Genomic DNA, 25,165 nt, shown 5'->3' with positions numbered 1-25,165 from the left:
TGGAAACGAATTAACAAGAAAATTATAACCCTGCTCTTTTATCTAACCTCTACGTTAAACATCATTTCATGCTGTTGTTGCAGCCAGCACACCTTTGGCCTCTACCATGGTTCCAAAACCTTCTTACTTCTGCTGTTGAAATCCAAGGGAAGCTTGCAAAGAGGTTAGCAGCACAGTCTAGGGGGAGTGGGGCTACAGTTAGCAAAACTCACAGCGTAGACAGAGCCAATCTAAGCCTCTTCTCTTTTGATAAACACATTAGGAAAAGCAAAAGCGTTCAAAAAATATTTAAGTTTATCAACAGATGGAGACACACAATATCCAAAAGCTGGAAACAAGATTGAAAGGAGACTTTCAGAATGTAAAAGCTAGCAAGAAAATACTAAATTTCATCTCTACTAAATAAAATATCGTCAAAAGCCTTTTTTTTTTTTTTTAAGACATTACCGAGATCGCAATCAATCAGTCTGGCTACTTAGACATACAGCGCCCCATCAGAGGATTTAGCAAAAATGAAGTACTAAATTATTCAGTATTTAAGCAATCGTGTAAGGAATACGTAGCTGTAAAGGACAAACTGCAAAAGAAGAATATTTTCCTGTTACTTCAATATATACTGTAGTTTTAACAGGACAAAGTAAAAATCTGAACATTTTTTCCATGCACAGAATTGAGATCCCAATTTAGCCTCATATCTCAGTCAAATTCTTCCTGTATTTATATGCGACAGAAGAGCACAATCTGTATCTCTGAATTTAACTTAGTATTTTTACAGCCATGCTCTCTCACAGCTGTGTTGCATTTGATTTTTATTTATTTATTTTAAGCCTCCTCTGTTACAAATTCCCACACTGTTATGCTTATAAAGAAATGCTAGGGAAGTCTCGTCTTTGGATCCACGTACTACAGACATACAGTATGTGTGTAAGCCCAAGGAATCACAAAAATAACCCTGTTCAGATGCACGCTGTATTCTCAGAATGACAATTTTAAATGAATGAGCTTTAAAATTTCACCATTTTCCCAATAAAAAAGCTTTTTAGCTATAAATGTACACAATCTCGATCAGAACCATTCAAATTCTCCAAGAAAAGCTCTGATGCATTTTGAAACGTGCTTAAATACATCAGCTCTAACCTTCTGCGATATTTACCATTTTTAAGTCTTTTTCAAGATTCATAATCAACATTTTGAGTGTCTTGCAGAACGTGAATACAAGCCAATTGGTCCCTGAAAGCGCATCACAGCAATTAATAGCCAGAAGAACAGTGACCAGATGGGTATTATTTCACTTATTTCATACATTTTTTATATTTAGCTCAGAGAATCAAAATTGCATGTTAAGCTGTTAAAACACACGTAGGAGACTGTAGCACTGGAATCCATACAAAACTCATACCATAAAATGTTAAGCATACACCTGACAAAATGGAAATTGTTGTTTGCCACTGCATGCATATCCAGATCAAAGTATTAAACAGCATCAAAATAACTCATTAAAGGTGATTTTAATTTATTTTTCTTAAGTCCCCGTGTCTTTTATTCTAGCACTGAATCTTTGAATTTCCTTCTGGCAACTGCACTAAAACAATAAACCTTCCGGAGAGGTTGAATGACACGATCTGGGCACCGTGGTTTATTAACCCACGACGGATGACCAGCACACGTTTCAAGTCTTTGATCACTGGGAAAGATTTTTACTTATCTTTCAAACATTTATTGCAGATTTCTAAACAGGAGGAGGAAAACTCCAATTAAGCCAAACATTAATGACCGAAACAGCAAGACACCAACTCCACCTAATTTAATATTAGAATTTGTTTTCAAAACAAACACTTCTTGAAACTTCATACTGAGCGTGTTTTCACTTGTTGGTCACAGAGCAAGCAGGAATTCTGTACCAAAAAACACCACGGTAGATGTTAATACTCATTTAAAACTATCAGCACGACGAGCCGACAGCATACAGTCTGTTGAGCAGAAGGCGAGGTGTTCTGCCCCATTTAAAAGCAGGTCACAGTTTCAAATTCCCATTTCCACTCTGCCGTTGTGATGAAAGGCTTTCAGAACTCCAGCCCCATTCCTCTCCCCACCCCCCATTAAAATACTGTAACATAAAATATAATTCTGACAGATTTAAACCATACACACAGCTACCTAAACGGACAGTTCTGTTACTTTCAGGACAGTGTTCAAAATAAATCAAACCTGTCGAAATAAAATAATACCTATGACATGCACATTAAGTTCAGGTTTTTTCCCTGCTGCTTTCCTACATATATTTAAGAAAAAGAAGGTTGTGAGGACAGCACGTTTGTAAACTCAACCATTCTGCAGTAAAATTGAACCACAGAAAGTGTGCTATAATTCAGCTAAGATACAGACCTTACAACGTTGAATTACTGAACTAGAAAGAATCTTAATTTTTGCTGCTGCTCAATTTTTGAGCAGTTTTTAGAGATTGTAGCGCGCAGCCCCTTTCTCTGGGAAGACAGCAGCAGAACCGTGACTGGCTTATTGCACAAACCCAAGAACTCAGCCAGGCAGTGAGCATCCAAGGAGCAGGCTGCCAGCCTTTTGGGGTCTGACACGTTTTGTCAGAGGATTTTCACTACTTCCCTGCTAAACGGAATGGCGAGACTCATGAGATGTATTCCAGACTGGAAGCATCTAATTGCAATTATTTTCATTACTTCCACATTTAAACTCCATCTTCCGATTCCCTCTCGCCCGTCCTTGCCTACTCCTATCAGGCCGGGGTCCTGACAGACCCTTTACACTTGCTGAAAGATCCCACATCATTTCATAAGGGCTCTTTACAGCTTACTTCTCCTTCCCCAGCCACTTCTAGCTGCCTTCTTTAAGGCTCAGAGAAGGTCCATAAGTCTTATCACTGTTTTTTTTTTATGACATTAATGTCAGCCTCACTCAATCCCTAGCGGGATTCCTGTCACAATCACATCTAGACCCTCGATCAAGTCTACTAACCTTCCCTCATCAAACATTTTCTCTCTTCTACAGAGAAATTGGAGAGCTGCTTCTTGCCTGAATGCCTCTAAAAGGGGCATTCAATCCAAGGAAGAAGAAGAAAATTGCTACGCAGCTTTTATTACAGGAGCTGCCCTACTTTCAAAGAGCTACAGGTGACAGGACTGGCTCAGTTGCTTAGTTCAAATGGGACACAAACATTACTGTCAATACTAGGTGGAGGGAGGGGAAGTAACAGGCAATAGAAATAAATTGTTTAGTCAGAAGAAACTATCAACTTAACTTTATAACCTATGCAGGAATTGCTAAAACCTTGGTTGAACTAAGGCCCGAGGAATCTCCAGTTCTGCCTCTCCATTAAGCGACGTTTGAGATCACAGTGTTGCAACCTTAACAACAACGATGACAAAAAACATCATAATTTGAAATTGAACCTCTCAACTGAAAAACTAGAGAACCCCAACAATTTCCTTCCTCGATACAGATGTAAATATAAGGCAGGTAAACATCAGAAAAATCCTTTTTTTTTTTGCCAGTTGTTATAGGTGAAGTCCATAAATATTAAGCTGTTGAATTTTCCTCAAAGGATATTTTGCAAAGTAGTAACCCAGATACAAAACACATCTTGGCACGTATTACAATGAAAAAGCGTTGACAAATTCACACACTTTCATTTTGTTTAAGCAATAAAGTACCAGTATAGACACGTTTGCTCTACAGAGCCTTACTGCAAGCTCCTTGCTCTCACTGAGAAGTACTTAACACTTGCAGACAACCCCACTCAAATCAATGCTTCCTTCCCTCAGATGTCACGTTAAACTACTCAGGCACTAAGTGCCATGAATGGGATTTGCAATCTGGTAGTAGTGTACATAAAGATAAGTCTTCACAAAATTTGAACTGTATTTGCTTCACAAATACAGGAAAACAAAAATAGAATGACATCTCCTCTACAGTAAGTGCAGACAGTACAACTGGCATGTTTTGAAATTCTAAGGCAACAATATGGGACCAGCATATGAAACTGTACTATAGAGACCAAGTTAATGTACTGCTTTCTTCTGCAGAGTAGAAGTAATTTTTTTTTTTTTAAATTCATTAAGAGGTAGCAATATGAAATGCCAATATCGCCACCAGATAACTTATATACTCAATTTCTGCATTGAAAAAATCCATTAAGGTGATATGTAGTGTCTGGTTTGAGTACTATACTCTATATTCATGGAAGTCTGTCTGGCAATATTCGTGTGTATTAAAAACACACATGCACATTTTTGCAGACTTGCAATTTAATATCTTTTCACCGTTAACTACAAAAATGCAGTTTGGCAACTGCTTTCATACACTGGGACTCCTACAGCAGTACAGAGAACGTACAGATGCTTTACCTAGAAGTTGCAATACTGTGCATTGTGCAAATTGCCTAGGACCCCAATCCTTTCTGAGCAGCAGTTAGAAGAAAATTTGAGGGTTGAGTACAGATATCAAAATACAGATTTAAATAATTTACTCTTAAAAACACTCATATTTATAGCCTCTTACAGAAAATAAACAATTCATCTGATTATCAGATAGGTCCTCAGCTTTTCCAGTTCCAAGGTATACACAGGTCTCCATCCTGCAGCACGGAGTAGAAGTGTGAAATGCAAAGGTGCATGCCTTGTAGGTACGGTAACGATTCTTCCAGCAGCCGCTTACAGCAATCTATCATCTGTGCACTGGAAACACTGGGCTCCTTATACAGCCGATCCAAAGAAAACTTCTCAGTGGAAGTACCAATGAGCTCTTTTTCTGTAATCATCATCCTAGCAAAGGAAGACAACATACAGGGACAAAATTAGAGCTTTCAAAAATCATTAACTTGAACCAACCTTTAAATAAGTACATTTACAGATTACATGCATGTAAACAAAGGTAACGCTTCTTCATGTACAGGTATGGTACAGCTGTAATTTTGGTGCAGGACAACACCCACATCTGCCTCAGAAGCTAAACTACATGTTCTTCCACGACCATGGGCAACACCATGCCTACACACTTGAAAGCCTGCATCATTCATTTTTTTTTTTGTTTTTTTTTTTTTGCTAACAAGGTAATCAGAAAAATATCAAAAGAAAAATCCTGTGAGGTCTATTTTTAATATAAGGCATTGAAGTACTCAAATAACCTTGGAAGTATGAAGTTTAAGAGTAAAACTGTGTAACTACTCTGTCTTCTTAAGAACAGTACTCTGCATGCCATCAAATCTAAAGGATGACAGGCACCAGGTACAATCACTTTATGTGTATTAAATGCGTTAGTAACTTACTAATTGTAGAAAATATACAGAATATCAAATTCATAGCTTGCAGATGATTACTTCCATTCACTCCAAACAAAGAGTAGTAAGACAGGTCACACAGCAAATTCAAGCTCCTCAGAAGTAAAGTTAATTTGCAGAATTAATTAAGATCACTGAAACTGTGGGTTGTATGATGCAGATTCAGATCTGATTCAGCACGCTTATACCTCTACCACAATACAAAACATCTACTTTCTCAAAGCGAGGAAGTGGATTCCTACTAGAAGACTGACGTTATCTGCACAAATAACACAATTTTGTGGAACAGCAATGTCCAAACTCTCCAGCACATCAGGTCATACAGAATTCCAACTATGCTATACTATTTACCACACATAAAACATTCACCTGCATGTTCAAAGTATATCTAGTACATCTCAAAATGTTTTCCTTTATCTCAGATCCCCTTTAAAGCCACAAGATGCTAAAGAAAATCAGAAGTACAGAAAGGGTTCTTTCAAGGAACCATTAAAAGGAAAAAGGGGTTTTCAGCTTCAATAAAGAGACACTAACAGAGAAATATGACATACCCACACACAAAAAGAAGAGGTGGTAAATACAGAGTGACTGTTTTGTATTACCTACAGCATAAGAACAAGAACGCCAAATGAGATCATCAGGCCATGGTCTATAAAATAAAGAATACCTCTTCCCTCCTTCAATATACACGTGGTAAACCTAATTCAACTCCGCAATTTGCTGCCACAGGATATTTTGAAGCCACGAAGTGTAAGCTGGCTCAAAAAATAATTAGACAATTAAGAAGGGAATAAAGATCTAGTGAATGCTTTTAACATGAGATAACACTTCCAGCTTCAAGTACTTAGTCAAGTACAGACTGTCAGAAACTGGAGAGGAGTACAGAGTAAAAAGAACACCATAATTTTGCCCCATTCACATAGCCTTTCCATAAGCTAACAGATGATGGGGTTTCAACAGACCTTTGATATGACCGAGTATAGCTGTTCTCAACTGTTTCATACAAACCAGCAATCATGCAACACACAGAAGAGCTGAGATATTTAGCTTGCCTCTTACATTGTTACAACACAGCTGCTTATACTCTGAGGGGAGCCCCACAGTTCTTTCACTGTTAACCTAAAGATGTCATTATTCCTGGATGAGTGTCTTTATGATGTGGGGTAACGTGAGGGTTTTGGGGGGGAGTGAGTTACCAGATGCAAATGCATACATTTGCTACAACATCCCTCCCAACCTCTATAGACAACACTTTTCCAGCTGTCACATACAGAAAGCTGGATAGAGAGCTATTCAACAGTTATCACTGGCAAAAATAACCAACCCTTCATAGCTGTGCTTGGATCATGGAAAAACTCCAAAGAACCTCCATGCTGCACCAAAGTCCTCCCAGATGAGTCCTCCCAAGGAGTGAGATCTTAACAGAGCTAAAACCATAAAAGCTTTCAGTAAGGCTTATGCCTAAAATAACCTTCATAAAACTAGCTGGATCTTACAGATCATAGATACGCTCATGACAAAGTGTGAGGTTTCAGCAATTCATTAAAAGCTTTTGAAAGTAGAAAGATAAACTTGCAGTAACGACCTGTAAAAGGATAGTAACACTCAGCTATCCATCACAGTGTTTTATTCGAAATAAAATTGGTATCTCTACTTCACACTCTTCTTAATCCTCGAAGACACATAGAACATACAAGGTCAACAACAAAATTCACAAGTGTGCTGGATATTACATACTATGGACTTAATGTTAAGTGATGGTACTGAGACTCAGTGTAGTCACTCTCATCTCACAAGCACCTGTGAAAAAGTATCAAGGATGTATTTTTTCTATCATTCTATCCCTAGTTTTTCTCTTCCCCTTATTATGTGCTACCTAATCTTTTCCTCATCTAACTGCCAAACAACCAGAAATAACAATTCTCTAGTCAGTCTCAGCTGTTTTTAGTTTTATTTTGTCGTTTTCTTGTTGCAATTTAAGTAGCATAAGTAGAAGTATGTTGCTTTTCTTACTCCACAGAAGAGCAAGAGTTTTCCTTTGTTAACAAAAAAAGAAAAACTCTTCTTTTGGGATGTCATTAAAAAAATGTCTTGTAGGCAAGGATCTGAATTTCTGAATAAAATTTCTGAATAAAGTACAACTATTTCTATCAGCTGAAGGATGGGTATTTTCTGACAACTGTTTGTTCACAGAACACTTGAATTTTTAGCTTAGTAAAGCTGGTAAGTACAGTTTTACTTTAGAAACAGAAGTTATTTCCACCAGAAGAGCACAAATACTTTCTTCAAAGTTCTATAACAGCTACAAGCACACAAAGGTTTTTGAAAGCTAAGCATATTGAGTCATATAAACACTTACTCTTCCTTTCTTTTTAGGTTCTCTCTCGCTTCCTGTGCTTTGGCAACAATAAACCATTGAAGGGTTGCTGGATCACAGACTGTTGGGATAGTAAAATGTCCAAATTCATGTAAGCTTGGTGTATATCTATCACTGTAATGAAACATGATGGAAATAAAAACCAAGGTATTTTTTTCATATAAACATTGACATGAATTACTTTCAGAATGAATTCTAACTATGAGTAAGAATATCACTAAATCATATTCAGAATAGCTGGTGAAAATTAATCAGTTTTGGCTTATGAGAACATAGAAGCATCATACGTAAATCTTTTCATTACTTTTCATAAGCAACTCAGTCAAAAAGCATCAAAAAAATACACCAACACCTTTATACTTAACTGTGTTGTTCTAATGGTGCAAACCCTTTTACTGGTGGAGTTACTCTTTATGTGAGAGAACAACTGGAACGTATGGAGCTCTACTTCATGGTGGATTACGAGTGAGTTGAGAGCTTGAAGGTAAGGATAAAAGGGCAGGGTAACATGGGTGACACCACTGTGGGTGTTTACTACAGGCCACCTGATCAGGAAGTCACCAAGACTTCCACAGACAGCTGGAGGTAGCCTCACAATCACAGGCCCTGGTTCTCCTGGGAGACTTCAACCACCCTGACATCTGCTGGAAAGACAACACAGCTAGGCACAAACAGTCCAGGAGGTTCCTTCAGAGCACTGATGACAACTGATCAATGGGTGGTGGATGGGACAACGAGGAGACGTGTGCTGCTGGACCTTGTGCTAACAAGACAAGTTGGAGATGCAGAGGTTGGTGGCAGCCTTGGCTGCAGTGGCCACGAGATGGGGGAGTTCAGGATCCTATGTGGAGGAAGCAGGGCAAGAAGTAGGACTGCAACCCTGGACTTCAGGAGAGCAAACTTTGGCCTCTTCAGGAACCTACTACTTGGAGGGATCCCACTGGTTAGTGCCCTAGAAGGAACATAGGTCTGAGAACTGGTTAATATTCAAGTGTAACTTCCTCCAATCTCAAGATTGGTGCACCCTACAAGTAAGAAGCCAAGCAAAGGGGGCAGGAGACCTGCACAGATGAGCAATGAGCAACTGGAAAAACTCAAAACAGAAAAAGGAAGTAAAGAGCACGTGGAAGAAGGAACAGGCCACTTGGGAGGAATACAGGAATGCTGTCAGGGTGTGCAGGGATGCAATGAGGAAGGCTAAGGCCCATTTCATTTGGAATTAAATCTGACAAGGGATGTCAAGAACAAGAAGAAGGGCTTCTTCAAGTACATCAGTAGCAAGAGGAAGACTAGGGAACCCTACAGACAAGAGAGAGTGTAGAAAGAAAGATTTTCCCTTAGTTGAGGAGGACAGGGTTAGAGATAATTTAAGCAAGCCTAATACCCACAAATCTATGGGCCTGGATGGGATGCACCACCCATGAGTGCTGAGGGAGCTGGATGATGTTAGTGCCAAGCCACTCTCCATCATGTTTAAAAAGTCATGGAGAGAACAGGAGGTGCCTGGGGACTGCAGGAAAGCCAGTGTCACTCCAGTCTTCAAAAAGTGCAAGGAGTATGACCCAGGAAACTACAGGCCAGTCAGCTTCACCTCCATCCCTGGAAAAGCGATGGAACAGCTCATCCTGATGTGTGGGGAAGAAAAGTGATCAGCAGAAGTCAGCTTGGATTTAAGAAGGGGAAAATTATGCTTAACTGACTTGACAGACTCCTACGATGGAATGACTGGTTGGGTAGATAAGGGGAAAGCAGCTGGGTGGACGCTGGTTACCTTGAATTCAGAAAGGCTTTTGACACTGTCTTCCACAACATCCTCATAGGTAACCTCAGGAAGTGTGGGTTAGATGAGTGGACAGTGAGGTGGACTGAGAACTCGCTGGATGGCAGAGCTTAGAGGGTTATGACTAATGGCATGAAGTCCAGTGAGAGGCCAGTAGCTAACGGTGTCCCCCAGGAGTTAGTACTGGGTCCTGTTTTGTTCAACTTATCAGTGACCTGGATGAAGTGACAGAATGCGGTCCCAGCAAGTTTGCTGGTCATACAGAACTGGGAGAGTGGCTCATACTTGAGAGGGCTGTGCTGCCATTCAGAAGGACCTGGACAGGCTGGAGAGCTGGCTGGAGAGCAACCTCACGAAGTTCAACAAAGGCTGAGTTGAACCTGCTGGGAAGTAGCTCTGCGGAGAAGGACATGGGAGTCCTGGTGGGCGACAAGTTAACTGTGAGCCAGCAGTGTGCTCTTATGGGCAGGAAGGCCAATGGTATCCTTGGGTACATTAGGAAGAGTGTTGCCAGCAGGTTGAGAGGTGATCCTCCACTCTACTCAGCCCTTGGTGAGGTCACACCTGGAGTACTGCGTCCAGTTCTGGTCTCCCCAGAACAAGAGAGACACAGAGCTCCTGGAGACAGAATAGCATAGGGCTACAAAGATGATCAAAGGACTGGAGCATCTGTGATATGAGAGAAAAGGGCCTGTTCATCCTGGAGAAGTCCAGCGAGATCTTATCAACGTGTATAAATATCTTAAGGAAGGGTATCAAGACAATGGGGCCATACTCTTTGCACTGGTGACCAGTGACAAGACAAGAAGCAACAAGCACAAACTGAAACACGGGAAGTTCCAACTGAATATAAGGAAAAACTTCTTTACTGTGAGGGTGACGCACACTGAAACAGCTGCTTAGAAAGATTGTGGAGTCTCCTCCTCTGGAGATATTTAAAACCCACGTGGATGTGAATCTGGTGCTGTGTGCTCTAGATGAACCTGCTTGAGAGGGGGGTCGGACTAGATCTCCAGTGATCACTTCCAACCTCAACCATTCTGTGATTTAAACCAGCACAACACTGTAAGATAAAAACTCTAATTTTGACTCTGAAGTTGATTAAAACGTGCAGAACGTCTTTCAGTCCGACTCCTTCTGAACCCAAAAAAAGGCATACAAAACCTTGAGAACTAAAAGACTGACATGAAAATCTGAAATTTAGTTTTCTTCTTAGTGAAAGCAATAATCAGTGTAACAAAAACAAAACAAAACAACAACAAAAAAAAAACACCACAACAGTAAAAGCTCTAGAAGGAAGAAATCTTCCCTATAAATACCTACCTTTCTAGAATCATTTGCAAGCCTCGCAGACTGTGAGGATGAAAACGTAGCCTACTGTCAAGTAATTTATTACAGAAAGAGTCCAGCGTCTCGTAGTACTCTTCTAGAGTCAACAGCGGTTGCAGCTCTTCTATGTATATAACTTGTATGCCTCCCAGAAGTTGGCTTATCCGATCTTCCAAAAACAGCAGCCTTTTCTGAAGTTTGTAATAATTTGGCAGTCTTTCAAAAATCTGTGCAGGCACACATACAAACAAACATTTCCTGTGTTACACAGAACATTGTAATTGTAAGAAATTAAAAAAAAATAAAAAAGGAGACACTGAGCATGCAAACACGTGATCCAAGGGAAAAAATTAATCAAACCATATAAAAAAAAAAAGAAATATTATGTATATACATTTTGGTGCAAGATATAACGGAAAATGTTTGTAAGTATTTTCAGTAATTACACTATAAAGGCACCAAAAGGCCATAACAAGATAGATGGATGTCCTTTATCTCTCAATCTATGGAAATTAATACTCCCAGATCCCTAAACAATTCTAATTTAAGGCCTATGTAAAATGTTTATCAGCACAGTTACAGTGGTAGAGGTATTCTACACACTGTTAACATGAGTGGTTTTGACAGACTAATTTACATCAACTCTTAAAAAAAAAAGGCAGAGTCTCTGTTGCTGGAACAAGCTCTTTCTAAGGATTTGGTTCGTAATATTTTGTCTGGAGTCTGAAGGGAGGGGAGGGAAGGATGAGGCTCCTGATTTACAAATCTACACCAGAAAAGATTAAGAAACGTTCAGACTTGTGAGTCAAGACACAGAAGGTAGGTAACAGGGAGAAGGCTGGAACAGGGAAGAAAGTGAAAAAGGAAAAGTCCATAGTAGTCACTTCCTACCACCTACCCAATTATTACTAGAATGCAGCTTTTCATATAAAAAAAAATCCTGCCACTGTTCTGAAATTGTTACAATCTCTCTAGAAATGACAGAGCAGCGGAATCCAGGCATCTTTTGACATAACTTCCATTGGTTCAGCATTTGCATTTCTTGTATGGAAAATCTGTAAAAATCCTCTAGGTACCATTATGATAAACCATTTTACAGACCGATGTGGACATTATTTTATTACTTCCTTTTCGTTTTGGTTTTTGTAATTCCTAAATAAAGCACTAGAACATAGGAACGCTTCCTAAAATGGGTTAGAATGTGACAGAAGTTTCTACTCTCTAAAAAACAAGTAGCTAACCAGTCTCATGAAGATCTTCATCAACTTTTTCTGTGTATTTTTTAATCTTTGGTGCACTTTTAAATAAAAAGCCCTGGTTTTCAGGTTTGAATACAGACCTCTTTGACTTCCAAAGCAAATACCATCACCACGCTTGCTTTGCATAACAAATTAGTTTGATTTACATCTAATCAGGAATACAACTTTGTTTGTTAGCAGGAGCAGCAGTAAAGATCTGACAGAGATTGTTAGTAAAAATACATCACAGGATTAAATTTGGGATGCAATATACAGAGTTATGCTAAACATAGCAGCTGCATTATTTCCTTTAAATTACTCATCAGTGATCTGCAACAATTAATATTTTGGTTACAGTTTAAGAAAGGATGTCATAGCAAACAGCATCACTTGCTTTGAAATCTTACTTTGGTCCAGTGATGGTGAACATCCATGGTCCCCAGCATTATGTGGCCTGCTGCACTCATACCTGAACGGTCTGTGAACACCACTGTGCGCCCTGAAGATTGAAGAAAGCTCTTTACTAAGTTTGGTTATTGTAATTATTCCCTAAGGTAGCCACGTATGTCATAAGCAACACATTTTCACTGCACAAAAATAAACAGGTGCTTTCCTTCTGTTCAGAATCTGAAAAAGTGATTCTTGAAAACTCTGGTTCCAGAATTTTTCCATGCCAGCCTCAACTAGCTTTTATTTTCTCTGTTTGAACAGATAGACTTGATAGATTTTTAGTTAACCTGACTTTTTCTTACAAAGACAGTTCTTAAAAAAAGAAAATTGCAGCAGACTGCATCTTCAAAGAATACGTACAAATAATACATACCCAAAGAAATATATGCTGTGTGCTTAAAGTACGTGGAAAAGGTTGGTCAAAGAACTATTAGCACAATCATCCAACGCTATTTCCACAAAGCTATCTGCAGCATTCAAGCCATCAGGAATGCCTTCGTATTAGGTTTTTTATTGGCTTGCTTTTAAGAAAGAATAAAAGCAACATAGAAGTCTAATGCTATTTTTAAGTGTAGCACAGAGATTCTCAAGTATTCTTGAGGGAAATAGCAGAGGCAACTATTTATCAAAATAAACTTCCAACAGATGTCTTCAGCGTGATACATTAGTCTGCAAGACAAGGCTTAAATAGAAGATCTGGAAAGTACCAGACACCAAACCTAAAGATTGTAAAAAACAAAAGCAAATAAAACAACTTAATTTCACTGCTGTAAAACAATAGATGACAATTTCTATATTATGCAGCATTAACATTACATGGCTGGAACTGTCTAAAATCACTAAATATAATGCTGCGTGCTGAACCAGCTGTAAGTTAAAGTAATGCTACTAGTAACTCCACAATAACTCATTTTTGAGATCAAAAGGGCAGGTGTTGTCTTTGTAACGAATCATACTGGACAACTGTAAAAAGGAAGCATCATTCCATCTTTGATGTTAAGCTCCGCAAGAACTACAAGGATGAGACTGAAATAATTAGGGATCTCTATCCAGGAAAAAATAGACAAAAGAACAGAACATAATGGCTTCCAATTATGAGACCAGTTATTACTCTTCAAGAGTCTAGATGGAAAAGGCAGCTAATTATGTTGAAAACGTACCTAGGGGAAGAAAAAAAGCTTCTCCTGAACCCATCTCTCTACCTCAGCATACAGACACTTCAACCTGCTCTCAGCAATTGTGTTTCCAAAATACTTGAGAGCGAGCAACACTGACTTCAAGACATCTAGTCCATCCTCTTACCCCAAGGCAAGACCAACTGTACTTTTAGGCACTCACAATTATTTGTCCAGTATATGATTAAAAACATTTGAAAATGGAGACTACAACAGTGTCACAGGACAGACCTCTCTAGCACTTTACATCCTTACCATGCTTCGGTAAAGAAACTAACTTGAAATTTGACACAGTTTATACCTATTGTTTTACTCACTTTGTCTTTTGACAAAGGATTAAGTGAACCCTCAAATGAAAGCCACTCAAAACTGAGTATCTGGAAACAGGCAAAAAATGTGGAGCTACAATTACAGCAAACAGCTACTGCCAAGGCCAAACAGCTATATCAAAAAAAAAAATAGTATGTCAGATTTACAGAATATTTTATTTTTTTCCTGAGAAGGGACTTCATTGTGAGTATTTTATTGAACACACACGATAATACGATTTTAAAGGGATTCTATGAAGTCCTCCTTATACTGAACATTTAGAGAACCGCTAGCATTTTTTTCTTGAATCTACCATGAGTAACAACCTGTCGTTCCCCACTATCCTTTCAAAGACAGTCTGAATTTTTTGCATTTGTTTGTAGTACTTAGTCTTGTGCCTTCACCTCACTCCTCTTGCATTTATCAAGAAGTAAAAAGCTGAGTGTAGAGAATGCACTGTAAGGAAGGGTCACTGAAAACAACCAGTAGCTTAAAATGTAAATTTTCATCAGCTTTTTAGTAAGCCTACATGTTTTTTTGCAGTTATCAAAAGCACTCATGAAAAAAATACTACAGCTCCCTTGTCAGAGAAGAGTCATGCTAACCTCTGAATCAATACTCTATTAGGATATATGGAACAAGTAGTGGAAATATACCTTTAACATTCTTTACTACTTCAGGTCTCTGCTGGACTAAGCGACCTAGACTGTGCAGTTGGCTACAGCGATGAGCAATACCCCAGCTTCTTTGCCACCTGGATAAAAATACAAATGAGAGCATTTCATCTTCAGCTTTATAAAAACAAACAAAAACAAAACAACAACAACAAAAAAAAAACAAACACAAAACAACAACACACAGGCAGAGATACAGACAAGAACCTTACAACTCAAATGACTCAAAGTAACACTTCTTCGACAGTGATAAAAGCAAAGACCTATCAAAAAGCTGTCCATGTCATGCTATTTGAAGAGATAAAAGTCTAAATAAAATTTCACAATCTCCCTTGAAATAAGTGCCAAGAACAATACGGGATAAAAACAGATAAGAGTAAACTCGTCTAAGAAAAATAAATATAAAAGCTGGTGGATGGAACAGAATTTGAAAATTAAACCTCTTGCCTAATAAGAAGGGGGTTAGTTAGCAAATAGCAACATACGAGCCAGGATTCAGTCCACTCATGTGGCATGCAGCTTCTGTTTGCACACTGTGTAATGTTTGTCTAGAGCAGCAAATATTGTATATAAAGGATGTTGTCTTTTAAGTTCCTAACTCAAAATATCATGATTCTAGCATTAAGTTGCCCTTTTCTTTTTTTTAAAACCACATTTGGAGTGGAATAAGTTTTGCTTCTATAATATCATCTTTGTTAAACCACTCAGTAGCCAGGTGTTTTATTAGTGACTTTAATAAACATAGTTTTGACATCTCTTTCCATCATGCAGAAGAGACAAGCTATTAATTAATAATTTCAAAAAATGTTTAAATTAAAAAGTTGTCAGCATATCAAAAAACAGATGTTTTTCATATTTGGAAAAATTGCTGGCTGATATTGAACTATCTCAAAATGGGAAATTGGCATTCCAGGATTGTGCTGTGCCTGGCTGGGATGGATTTCCTTATCTTCATAGCAGCCCTGTGCTTTGGATTTTTGGCTAAGACCAAGGACAACATGCTGATGTTTTGGCTATTGCTGTGCAGCACTGGCACAGCACTGAGGTTCTTTTTCTTCTGCTCTGCCCCCATCAGGGAGCAGACTGGGGGTGGGCAAGGTGGGAGGACTCCAGATGACCAGAGGGACACGGCCATTCCTTGTTATGGCGTTTGTCTTCCCAAGCAACCATTATGGGTGCTGAGGTCTAAACACCTGCCTCTCGATGGAAAGTACTGAATTAACATTCAATGAACAAAGCTAACATTCTCATTCAACCTTTAAACACCAGAGCATTAGGCTAGAGTATCACAAACAGTAGCTTCCTATTAATATATTTATTTTTCAGACCCCTGATACTTGAATTCTTTCCTAAATGATGGAAGGTTAATGTAACTCCTGGAAGGCTCCTAACTCCTCAAAACATAGCAAACCTATGTATTTAGTTACAAATGTTAGGTCTTTCAGAGCAGATTGTAACAGGGAACTTTTGTCCCGCTACAGTTCTTCCAGAGAAATCTTGTTCAATGCAATAACAGTATCATACATGAAATACAGCTGCTTTGCCAGAACAGGCCTTTAAAACTCATGGCACCGTATTACACAATGCCTCACTTTGGCTGTTTTAATGCAAATCCAACTAAGGTAATTTATTACCTGATATCCGAGAGCTGGAGTTGATGAGAAAGTTCAAATTTTAAACGTTCAAGTTCTTTTCTAAGTGGCAAACTCTTCTTTAGCTTTTTAACTGCACTTGCTTCATTATCATCTAGCCATGATCTAAAAAAAAAAAAAAATCCAAAAAAAAAAAAGGAAAAAAGTAGAAAGTTGAATTTTCTCTCTCATACAAACAGTACATCTTACTGCTAACATTGATGTTTTATTTCAAGTTACAAGGTAAAGACATTTTTTCTTTCTAAAGTAGAGGTCAAAAACTCAAAGCACTAACTGCTTGCCATTAAAATATTTACAAAGGTAAACCCGCTGCTCTGTATCTTCAGGGGAACTAGGCAATCAGATTGAACGGAAAGACTTTGACAACGTTGCAATTATAAAACTTTGAGAGGTGTGAAAGGCGTAGAGCAGCAGATTAGTGTTATTTATTTAGGTGAGCTGCTTCAGACATCGGTGCTTTAATGAAAGAAGTTCCCAATCATCTGTCTTTAATAAATAAATTATCCTAAGAGACTGTCAAATAAAGGAGGTGGTACTAAAGTTACACAACTCTCAGAGAGCTGGAATGAGCACGGATTATGCAGGTCAAAGTTTTACCGTTCTTTTGTCAGTAATCACAGCCCTGGAAACACGACTTACAGAGCACATCTAAGGCCTTGAATAAACAGTTCATTCTATTTTTAGGAGAAAGCTACTCTTTAAGAGATTTAGCCTTGGCTGATAGCATGAGCTTATTCCCACACACTCATTTTTACAAACGAATACTTCAATTCTTATAAAGCATTCTAAGGGAATAAAGCAAACAAAAAAAGGAGCTCAGCGCCAAATGGCTAGGTATTAAAACCAGACTGTTAATAGATAACTGCAATGTGTCATTTCTTGTCAATGTGTAAAAACAAGTAAAAATGTTATACACTTGCTAAATCCCAGTTAATAAATGTTTTACAGTAGTACGTAGTATAGTGATTTTTGTTGTGGCATGCTAGGTAGGATAACAGGTATTTTTTATTTTCCAATGACAGAAGTTTCATCGTTATAAAAAAAGTTTTTGATATGCTGATTTTAACCCTGCCCCCAAAAGGAGCACATACAGTTTATAAACAACCAGCTCCTAAATTATAACAGGCTGCATATAACACAAGTTTAGTATTTGTAACTGATGGTAGACCCTTAGAAGCACAATGCTATGCCATCTAGCAACTCGAAACAGTCTAACCGTAATTTTCATGTATTACCTCCTTTCACATATTATTAGGTTACAAAAATAAAATCAAATACAAGCCTTACATACGTTAAAGTAGTTTCCACTCTTTGGGCTTGTTCTAGGTCTTCCTCAGGATCCTTGAATCCAGTAAATGAATAGTAAGTTTTATCCCATTTGATTGGTCTGTTCAGTGTGCTTTTTGCTTCCTTGTGGGGCTGAGAGTTCACATTCAAACTCTGAACATGCTCCGTAGACAAACTGCAGGAGTTGAGAATATCTAATACTGTGCTCAGGAGATCTCTAGTATGTAGTGTAAAACTGACGGCTCGAAACCCTAAAAAATTCAAGTCATAAAAATTAGCATTATTTAACTGATTTACTTTAACTGCATTCACATTTCTCTCATCTTAAAAAAGTAAAAACAAGGGTGTGAATATGCAGAAATTATTATGGCTTTGTTTTTTCAATATTCACTGCAAAATTCAAAGCAGTTTAACCTTTACAGTCATCTATCTCCAGAACTATAAACATTTTTAAGTATCTGAATCATTGGTCAAATCAGAAATCTAGCCGCAGATGCTGCAAAATCCAAGAAAATATTATTTTGCTTTAGCAGTGGCAGTGCAACAAAGAATTCGTATTATTACTGATCATCAATTTGCATGGAATTTGCGCTTACACACACTGGCTAAAATTAAGGTCCAGTAGTTAAATTATTGGACTAACTGCCCAGTAAGAAAGCAAGCCAGTTCTGGAGTCAGAAGCAGAATGCTGCTGACAGTTTAACTGGCATAAATAGACTGGACATACTGCTACTATTTTCTTGAAACACAGTTATGATTTTGTTTTCTGGCACTAGGGTCCCTCACAATTTGCTCAAGTTTTTGACTAGCAGAATACAGAACATAAAACTCATCTGTTAGATAAGGCATTTTGGTTCATGAGAGACAAATACGTAAAACAATATTAATCAAAACCTCTATTCTGAGCTTGGCAATATTGACTGTAGTCTCAAAGCTAAGAGAACACGTGGTGAATTAAAGCTTCAGATACTACATACGGCATCTGCTTTCAGAAGAAATTCCTGCTGATCCTATAGGCACCCTGATATTGAGTACCACTTATTGTCTGCAAAACAAGGACCCTCTTGTTGTTCAAGTTAAACATAAATAATGTATTTAAAGCACAACAATTATCACTTACATCAAACTGTGTTTTTTTTTACTTCATCATACTGCAATTTAACCTCAACCTCAAATTCTCATTCTTTCAGTCCTTTTAAAAGTTCAAGATGTTTAATTAAGATGGTCTTAGCTGGTCTGATCTAATACACGTTTTCATGGTTTGACAGTATTTTATTCAGTTGAAAAGTCATCATGGCTGCACAAGGCATCAAAGACTGCACAAAATTCTTTCAAGATTTTTAATACAGTAAGATACATTCTGCATGATATAAAAGCACCTGAAGTACTGAAGGATTCTTGAACATTAGAAGAGTTTGGTTCTCTTTCTCTTACATAAAAAGTAAGCTGAGTTGGTTTAAAAGAGCGAAATCCTGGTTTCTGCAGATTCTCCAAGTAGCCATTTAACCTCTTCAGAGAGTTTTCATTTACTTCCTGTTAAAAAAAAAAAATCAAACATACACAAATGGGCCAGTTCTCATCTAAACCTTTTTAATCTCAAATGCAAAATTAGCATTTTTTTTTATTTTTATTTTTTTAAACAATCTGTCACCTGCCTCTGAACAACACAGTTCATATTCTCAGCATAAATGAATGTTTACCTTGCATGAATACGCTGTATGATGTACATACTTGTACATTCCTGTGACAGATGCCCCAAGCCCATTTTTAGGGCTTTCAAAAAAGGGCTTAAGAAAAGAATCCATTGATTTCAAATATGATGCACAGCATTTCAAGCAATATTATAAGTTAAATTGAAAAGACTCCATATGCTCATTACAAGAATTAAACAGAAAATATGACTAATAAAAAAAATGTTTAAGGATCTATCCTTGCTAAAAATAAATTAAGCAGTGCATCTTTTTGTTCTTTTGTAACTGTATTCAGTTGTAATGCTACCCCACCCCAAAAGCAAGGAAAACAGCACACTTCCATCCTTGATGCATGCCACATTTACAAAGAAATCCCACTGTAAGATTTTTACCCTTTCTTTGGGATGCTGGCCAAAGAAATCTGGATGCACAGCAAAATAGAAAGGTCTGAGAGCATTGATGGCATCAGCTCCTGACAACGTTCTTGACTGAATAATGCATTGTAGCAATATCTTCTCCAGACATAACCTAACAAAATAATAAAATGTTTATGTATGATGCAACCAATCAAGTGACAAACTGGTATAAATTACATTAGAATGTGACAGAATGGAGTAAACATTCTCAATTGCAAGTGTAATCATTTAAAAGTGTTATTAGAAGTCTGAGTGCTGTTTTTTTTTTCCCCTTGGGACTCACAAAACTGCATTTATACAGAGCAAACCTAACAGGTTCCAGACACGGTGGATGCTAATGGCTGATTAAAGACATTTAAGTACAATAACATTTTCCTCTAAAGTAGGCTCAAATGATAATTTCCCAGTCAAGCAGTTAGAATGATAAAGACTGGCTTTAGTGGTATTTTTTTGCAGCTGTTTCTAAAAACCAGCCCTTACGTACTTTTGAACCTCCAAGTTAAAAACCCAGCCCCCCATTTTTTCTTCAAGCAGTGCCAAGGAGTATTAAATTTTTCCCAGAAATAATAACCGCAATTCAACCAAAAAGTTCTGCATTTGTTTGAGGGTCACATAGTCATGTCAATTTTGAAACAGATTCAATCTAATTTCCCAAACATTTACTCCTTTATGGGAGATGTCTAGTTAAGATGACAGCACTTTTTTGTCCTTTGATCTTCACTGAAAGACAACAAAACCGAATTTCAGTGGTAGGAAAAGAAGAGTGTTTCAAGTAAGACCACAAAGAAAAGTCAAATTAAAGTTCTAGGAAGTAGAGAAAGTGCAAAAGATTGACTACGCATAAATCAAACAACAGTTCTGCAAACTGCACATTTGTGCAACAGAAGACTGAAATGGAAGAAAAAGCAAGTTCTGAATTAAAGACCACCACTATTTCCTGCCACAGCTTAAAGCTGATATTCAAGTCAACATACACTACAGTGTATTTAAAAATGGCAAGAAGAGGCAAAGTGTGAATACTGAATGATATATTTCCCCTTTACCTGATTTCCCAGGGTAACAAATTCAACAGGCTAATCATTTCCTCTGTGATTAACGTTAATTTTGTTTTGCAACTCAGAAGGGTAGGGACTATGCTCTGTTAAGCAATACAATACTGTTTCACTCCTCACAGTAACATTCATTCAAACTGTAAGCCCCAGTAAGAAATATACAGAAGATAAGAAATAAAGCTGCTTCAATTCACATAAAAAAAAAAACAAAAAACACTATGTTAGTAATATTAAGCAAGACTGTTTGTTCAGAGAGCTATTTGCTCAGCATCCTACACCAAAAAGCCAACCTTGGACACAGAAACACGTGAGACTCTTTCTGACTGCTCTCATTAATTAAAACCCACCCCCAAAAAGCCCTAAGTCTGTGCTCAGACAGTATTTCTCATACTGGCAAATGAAACAGCTGAGTTGCTAAGCTGATGCTATGACCCTTACTTTACCTTTCTTCTGTCAACCTTTTGAGCTCTTCAATTAGAAACATAAAAGCAGTTAAAGCTAATGGTTTCTGTTTCTAAGAGGAAGGCAAATATTGAATTAGCAGGTCTTAAAAGTCAGCTTGCTGAAAACAGAAGTTTGTGTAGAGAAGTGGGAAGGAAAACCTGTAACGTAAGAAAAGTGATGAAATTTCCAACTGTTAATGACTAAAGATAATTTTTGTGAGTGTGATTTAAACAGAAGACAGAAGTCTGTCATTTATTACTGGCAAACATTTCTACCTCCTTGCTGGACATGTCTGAAGAAGGCTCTAAGATTAGTCATCACTATAGCTCACAATCCTACTCGAAACAGCAGGAGATGGTGAAGTACTCTGGCAATATCATGCTTTTATGGAGAACAAAAGCTCTCAAAAAGAATGTGCCAGAGATGCTCGGTGACGCAGGAAAAAAAACCTCTGCCTGTCCTGGCAAAAAGAAAACAAAGCACACCAGATGGGAAGTCCACTTGGTCATAGGCTTTATTATTTTGAACACGGAAAGCCAAATGCAACTGTTTTGCTGAGAAAAAAAAAAAAACTTTCATATTTGTCTTTTGTACCAAGTGGACACAACAGTGAAAAAAATTATTTCCAGCAACAACAACAAAAAAAGTGAATCCAACCAGTTACCTATCTGATGGCAGCTTTTGATTAACAGCCACATAAGAAACCCACATCCTTCTAGGCCTGGCTGCTGGGAAGAAAGAAGTAAAGGGTTTGGTTCTTGTTTCACCTTGTTTGTACACTGTATCCCACATTTACCCTCCAGCTACATTGCACGCTGCTTCCAGTAGTTTGGGGAAAAGTTCCAACGCACCTGGAAATTATTAATCATTTCCATCTGCTATTCTACAAGAAAAATGTCCAAGTATGGACAACTTCAGTGCACTTGTTTTGTATCTAAACAACTCTGTCATGCTAGTAGGAAGGCTCAGGATGCCAGCCAAAAGTCTATTTTGAACTTGCTTTAAAGAGAAACGCTCAAAGGCCAAAATTAGTCTGCGTGACAGGAGGAAGAATTCATTCACCGAAAATGAAAGACAGAACTCTGAGGCATCCTTCAAGTGAAGTGACAATATATATGAATCGAAATGAATTTAGGGAGAGAAAATGCAAGGAAGATGCTTATGGCTTCTTGCAGAAGGGGCAACAGATTGTTCCCAGAGCTTCACGCTGATTTGAAGAGCAGAGAAAGGCTTCATGTTAAAATCAAGGTCATAACCACTTCGAGGGCAGCCGTCTCCGCTCTGTGAAAGACGTGAAACACAATCTCTCTTAGAATACATTATGCAATCGTACGCTAGGGCAGATTTAATTTATTGATTAATTCCCTTCAGCTTTCTTTCTACTTTTTCTTCACATTTCCCTGAAGTTTAACTTTTTGCACTGAAAAGCTTTGTTAAATTAAGCTCTCTACTACAGATGTATTCACTCATTTTTAAGCACTGAGCTTTAATAACTCAGTAATACAGTAACATATTGGATACTGTATTCAGGTTTAGAATACCACTTTCTCATAATTAAGCTATTTAGGCCTTGCTTTGTTTAGAGCCTTTTTAGCATCTTGCTTGAGGACAAGCACATAGCTTTTGGGCATTTTCAGCTCTGGATGCTCTGTTGATAGCTTCAGGCTGTACAGATGAAAAAGCCAAAGAAGTAAGGATTAAACAAAAAAACACCTCATCAATTTTACATGCATGCAAGTCATAAGCAAACTTTTAAACACATACTAATTAAGTCAGCAACATGCCTTACCTTCTCACGACTCTCAAACAGCAAAACATTTCAACGACTCAATGCTCAAGAAAGCTTTTGGCCATCCATTCACTTAAAAAAAGTAAAAGAAACTGTTTAGTAGCAAACATGAGCACAGACCAGCATTTCTCTAAATCTTGGGTGATAACTTTTAAAGTGAGAACAGCAGTACAAAACTGAGAAATTGCACAAAAAAAAAAGTTTCACAAAGAACAGTTTCCTGTTTGCTCTGCAAACAGACTGCAAGGAGTCTAACAAACATCAAGAGTTTCTACTGTGTTTTGATTATAAGATGAATAAAGATGTTCTAGTTAGGGAAAAAAAAATTGCATTGAAAGCGTTTCCCATTTCTCCTGATGTTCAGTTTTTGTCTTAAGTATGGAAAAGAAAATAAAACAAAGCTTTTCAAGCATTAGCATGCCCAATTAATGGAATTCCAGGTTATTTTTCACTCCACTAAGTCCAAAACTTTCAAACAAGCGATGGTATTTTAAAACTTATTTGCCAAGTATTTTATTGGACCGAGACATAGAAGCAAAGGGAAGGACTGTTATGCAATAACGCCTGTTAGCCTTCTGAAAAGTTTGCTGGCACTCACAAAAGTTAATCAGCATTTTCTACCAGAGAGAAGAATCCGTATTTCTGGATTATCCATCCGTAAACTGAGCGTTTTCAAACAGGAGATAAAACACTCAGCACGGCAGACTGCTGCCACGCACCTGATTATTGGGGATTAAGAGGGAAGATCCACACGGGCAATGTTTCCTCGTATGTTTTCGGTGCACTTTTAAGAATATTTTATTGAAAAAACTTGGCTTTTACAGCTTACAAAGTAGCAAGCACCCCAAGTGTGTAATTTCACCTGGGGTGAGGCATTACCTGAGGGACACCACCCTGGCTTCCAACGGAGCATCAAAGTTACTTTGTTTAGCAAAACAGCTGAAGTTTGAGAAGTGCATCTTGCTGAGATTAATATAGTTTATTAATGGTATGTTATTACGTGCAGGTAGAGGCGAGATATGCTGAGATAAATTTCTCCAGCTTTTAAGTTACCTTCTGATTATCATCCAGGAGAGCGGGACAATGGTCCCTTCGCTTCTCAGTGCCTGTGGCAATGGTATTAAGCGAGGATTTTCCCCAGGAGCAGCAGCAGCAGGCTCCCCGGTGCTGGGACAGCTCTCCCCCTGCAAGTTTACCTCCGGTTATTTGGACAGGGGATGGAAAAAAAACACCAAAATCTCCCTAATCTGCGGCGACGCTTTACATAACCAGACAAAAGCATCATTGTTCCTGCTCCAAACGCTCCGCTAACCGCTCGGAAGCCGTCCCAAATTAAAACCTCAGGCTCCAGGAGGGGGGGGGGGAGCTTCCCCCCTCTTCCCCCCTAAGGACACCTCAGGAGCAGGGCGCCCCCCGCAGCCCCCCGAGCAGGACGCGGGGGTCGCCGCCGCCGCTCCCACCGCCTTGTGCCGGGGCTTACCTGCGCCTGGCTCCTCGGGCAGCCCTCGGAGAGCCGGCAACGAGCACGGGGCGAGGCGGCCCGGCTGCTGCAGCCCGAGCAGCCCCGGCCCTGCCCGGCCCGGCCGCACGGCGCCCCCCGCTCCTGCCCCTGCCCGCCCAGCCGCCCGCCGGGGCCCGGCCCCCATCGCCCGGCGCAGCCCCGGCCCCGGAAACGGCGCCAGGGGGCGGGGCCCGGCGGCCGCTCAGGGGGGTTCCCGCTGCGGGCGGGGGCAGCGCATGCGCGGCGCGGAGGCGCTGAGGGGAGGCGATGGCTGCCCCGCCTCATGGGGGGGGGGAAAGGGGGTTGAGGTGTGTGGGGGTAGCGGCACATTTCGGGTGTTGGTTTTGAGTAAAATGCATTGTAAACAGCCAAAACAAGCAGTTTTTCTTCCACAAAAGTAGAATAGTGTGGAATTTAGTGGTGGCGTTGAGCACTTTTTGACAATAAGTTATAGCCAGGTGAAATGCACGCAACGGGTTATGGCTACCGCGCTCCACCTGGCACCGTGCCTTGGTCACAAACTGCATCCCACCCTGTAACCTCCATGATAACACTCCTGCCATTCCGCCCTGTAACACACAACTCAAAGATGCTGTCCCTTCCCATGTGCAGCGTGTCCCCAGCTCTTCCCTTTCCCGTTGCAGGAATAGCCCTGAAACAAGAAACATGCTCTTTCCCAAAGCCCACGTAGGA

The 25,165-nt window shown here is 39.0% G+C and overlaps 1 protein-coding gene across 6 annotated transcripts; it reads right to left on the bottom strand.

The window, feature by feature from the left end:
• Positions 1–1,674: 1,674 nt before the first annotated feature.
• TCAIM (T cell activation inhibitor, mitochondrial) lies at positions 1,675–24,635 on the bottom strand. 6 transcript variants are annotated; one of them, XM_072033442.1, is made up of 13 exons: positions 24,452–24,635; positions 24,025–24,155; positions 22,972–23,043; positions 22,245–22,463; positions 19,663–19,798; positions 18,959–19,112; positions 17,584–17,830; positions 16,275–16,397; positions 14,623–14,720; positions 12,440–12,531; positions 10,789–11,021; positions 7,668–7,799; positions 1,675–4,793 (listed from the first exon to the last, which is right to left on the bottom strand). In XM_072033442.1, the coding sequence occupies exons 4-13, from the start codon at positions 22,271–22,273 to the stop codon at positions 4,568–4,570; spliced, it is 1,470 nt and encodes a 489-aa protein (XP_071889543.1). In that variant the 5' UTR covers positions 22,274–22,463; positions 22,972–23,043; positions 24,025–24,155; positions 24,452–24,635; the 3' UTR covers positions 1,675–4,567. The 6 variants fall into 6 exon arrangements, with proteins under 6 accessions (XP_071889543.1, XP_027306909.1, XP_027306910.1 ...); XM_027451108.3 differs by lacking the exon at positions 22,245–22,463 and having other exon boundaries at positions 24,452–24,634; XM_027451109.3 differs by lacking the exons at positions 22,245–22,463; positions 24,025–24,155 and having other exon boundaries at positions 24,452–24,634.
• Positions 24,636–25,165: the final 530 nt, after the last annotated feature.

Source organism: Anas platyrhynchos, chromosome 2 (genome assembly GCF_047663525.1).
Source record: "Anas platyrhynchos isolate ZD024472 breed Pekin duck chromosome 2, IASCAAS_PekinDuck_T2T, whole genome shotgun sequence".
Classification (NCBI taxonomy): Eukaryota; Metazoa; Chordata; class Aves; order Anseriformes; family Anatidae; genus Anas; species Anas platyrhynchos.
This window is presented reverse-complemented; position numbering and strand designations above follow the sequence as displayed.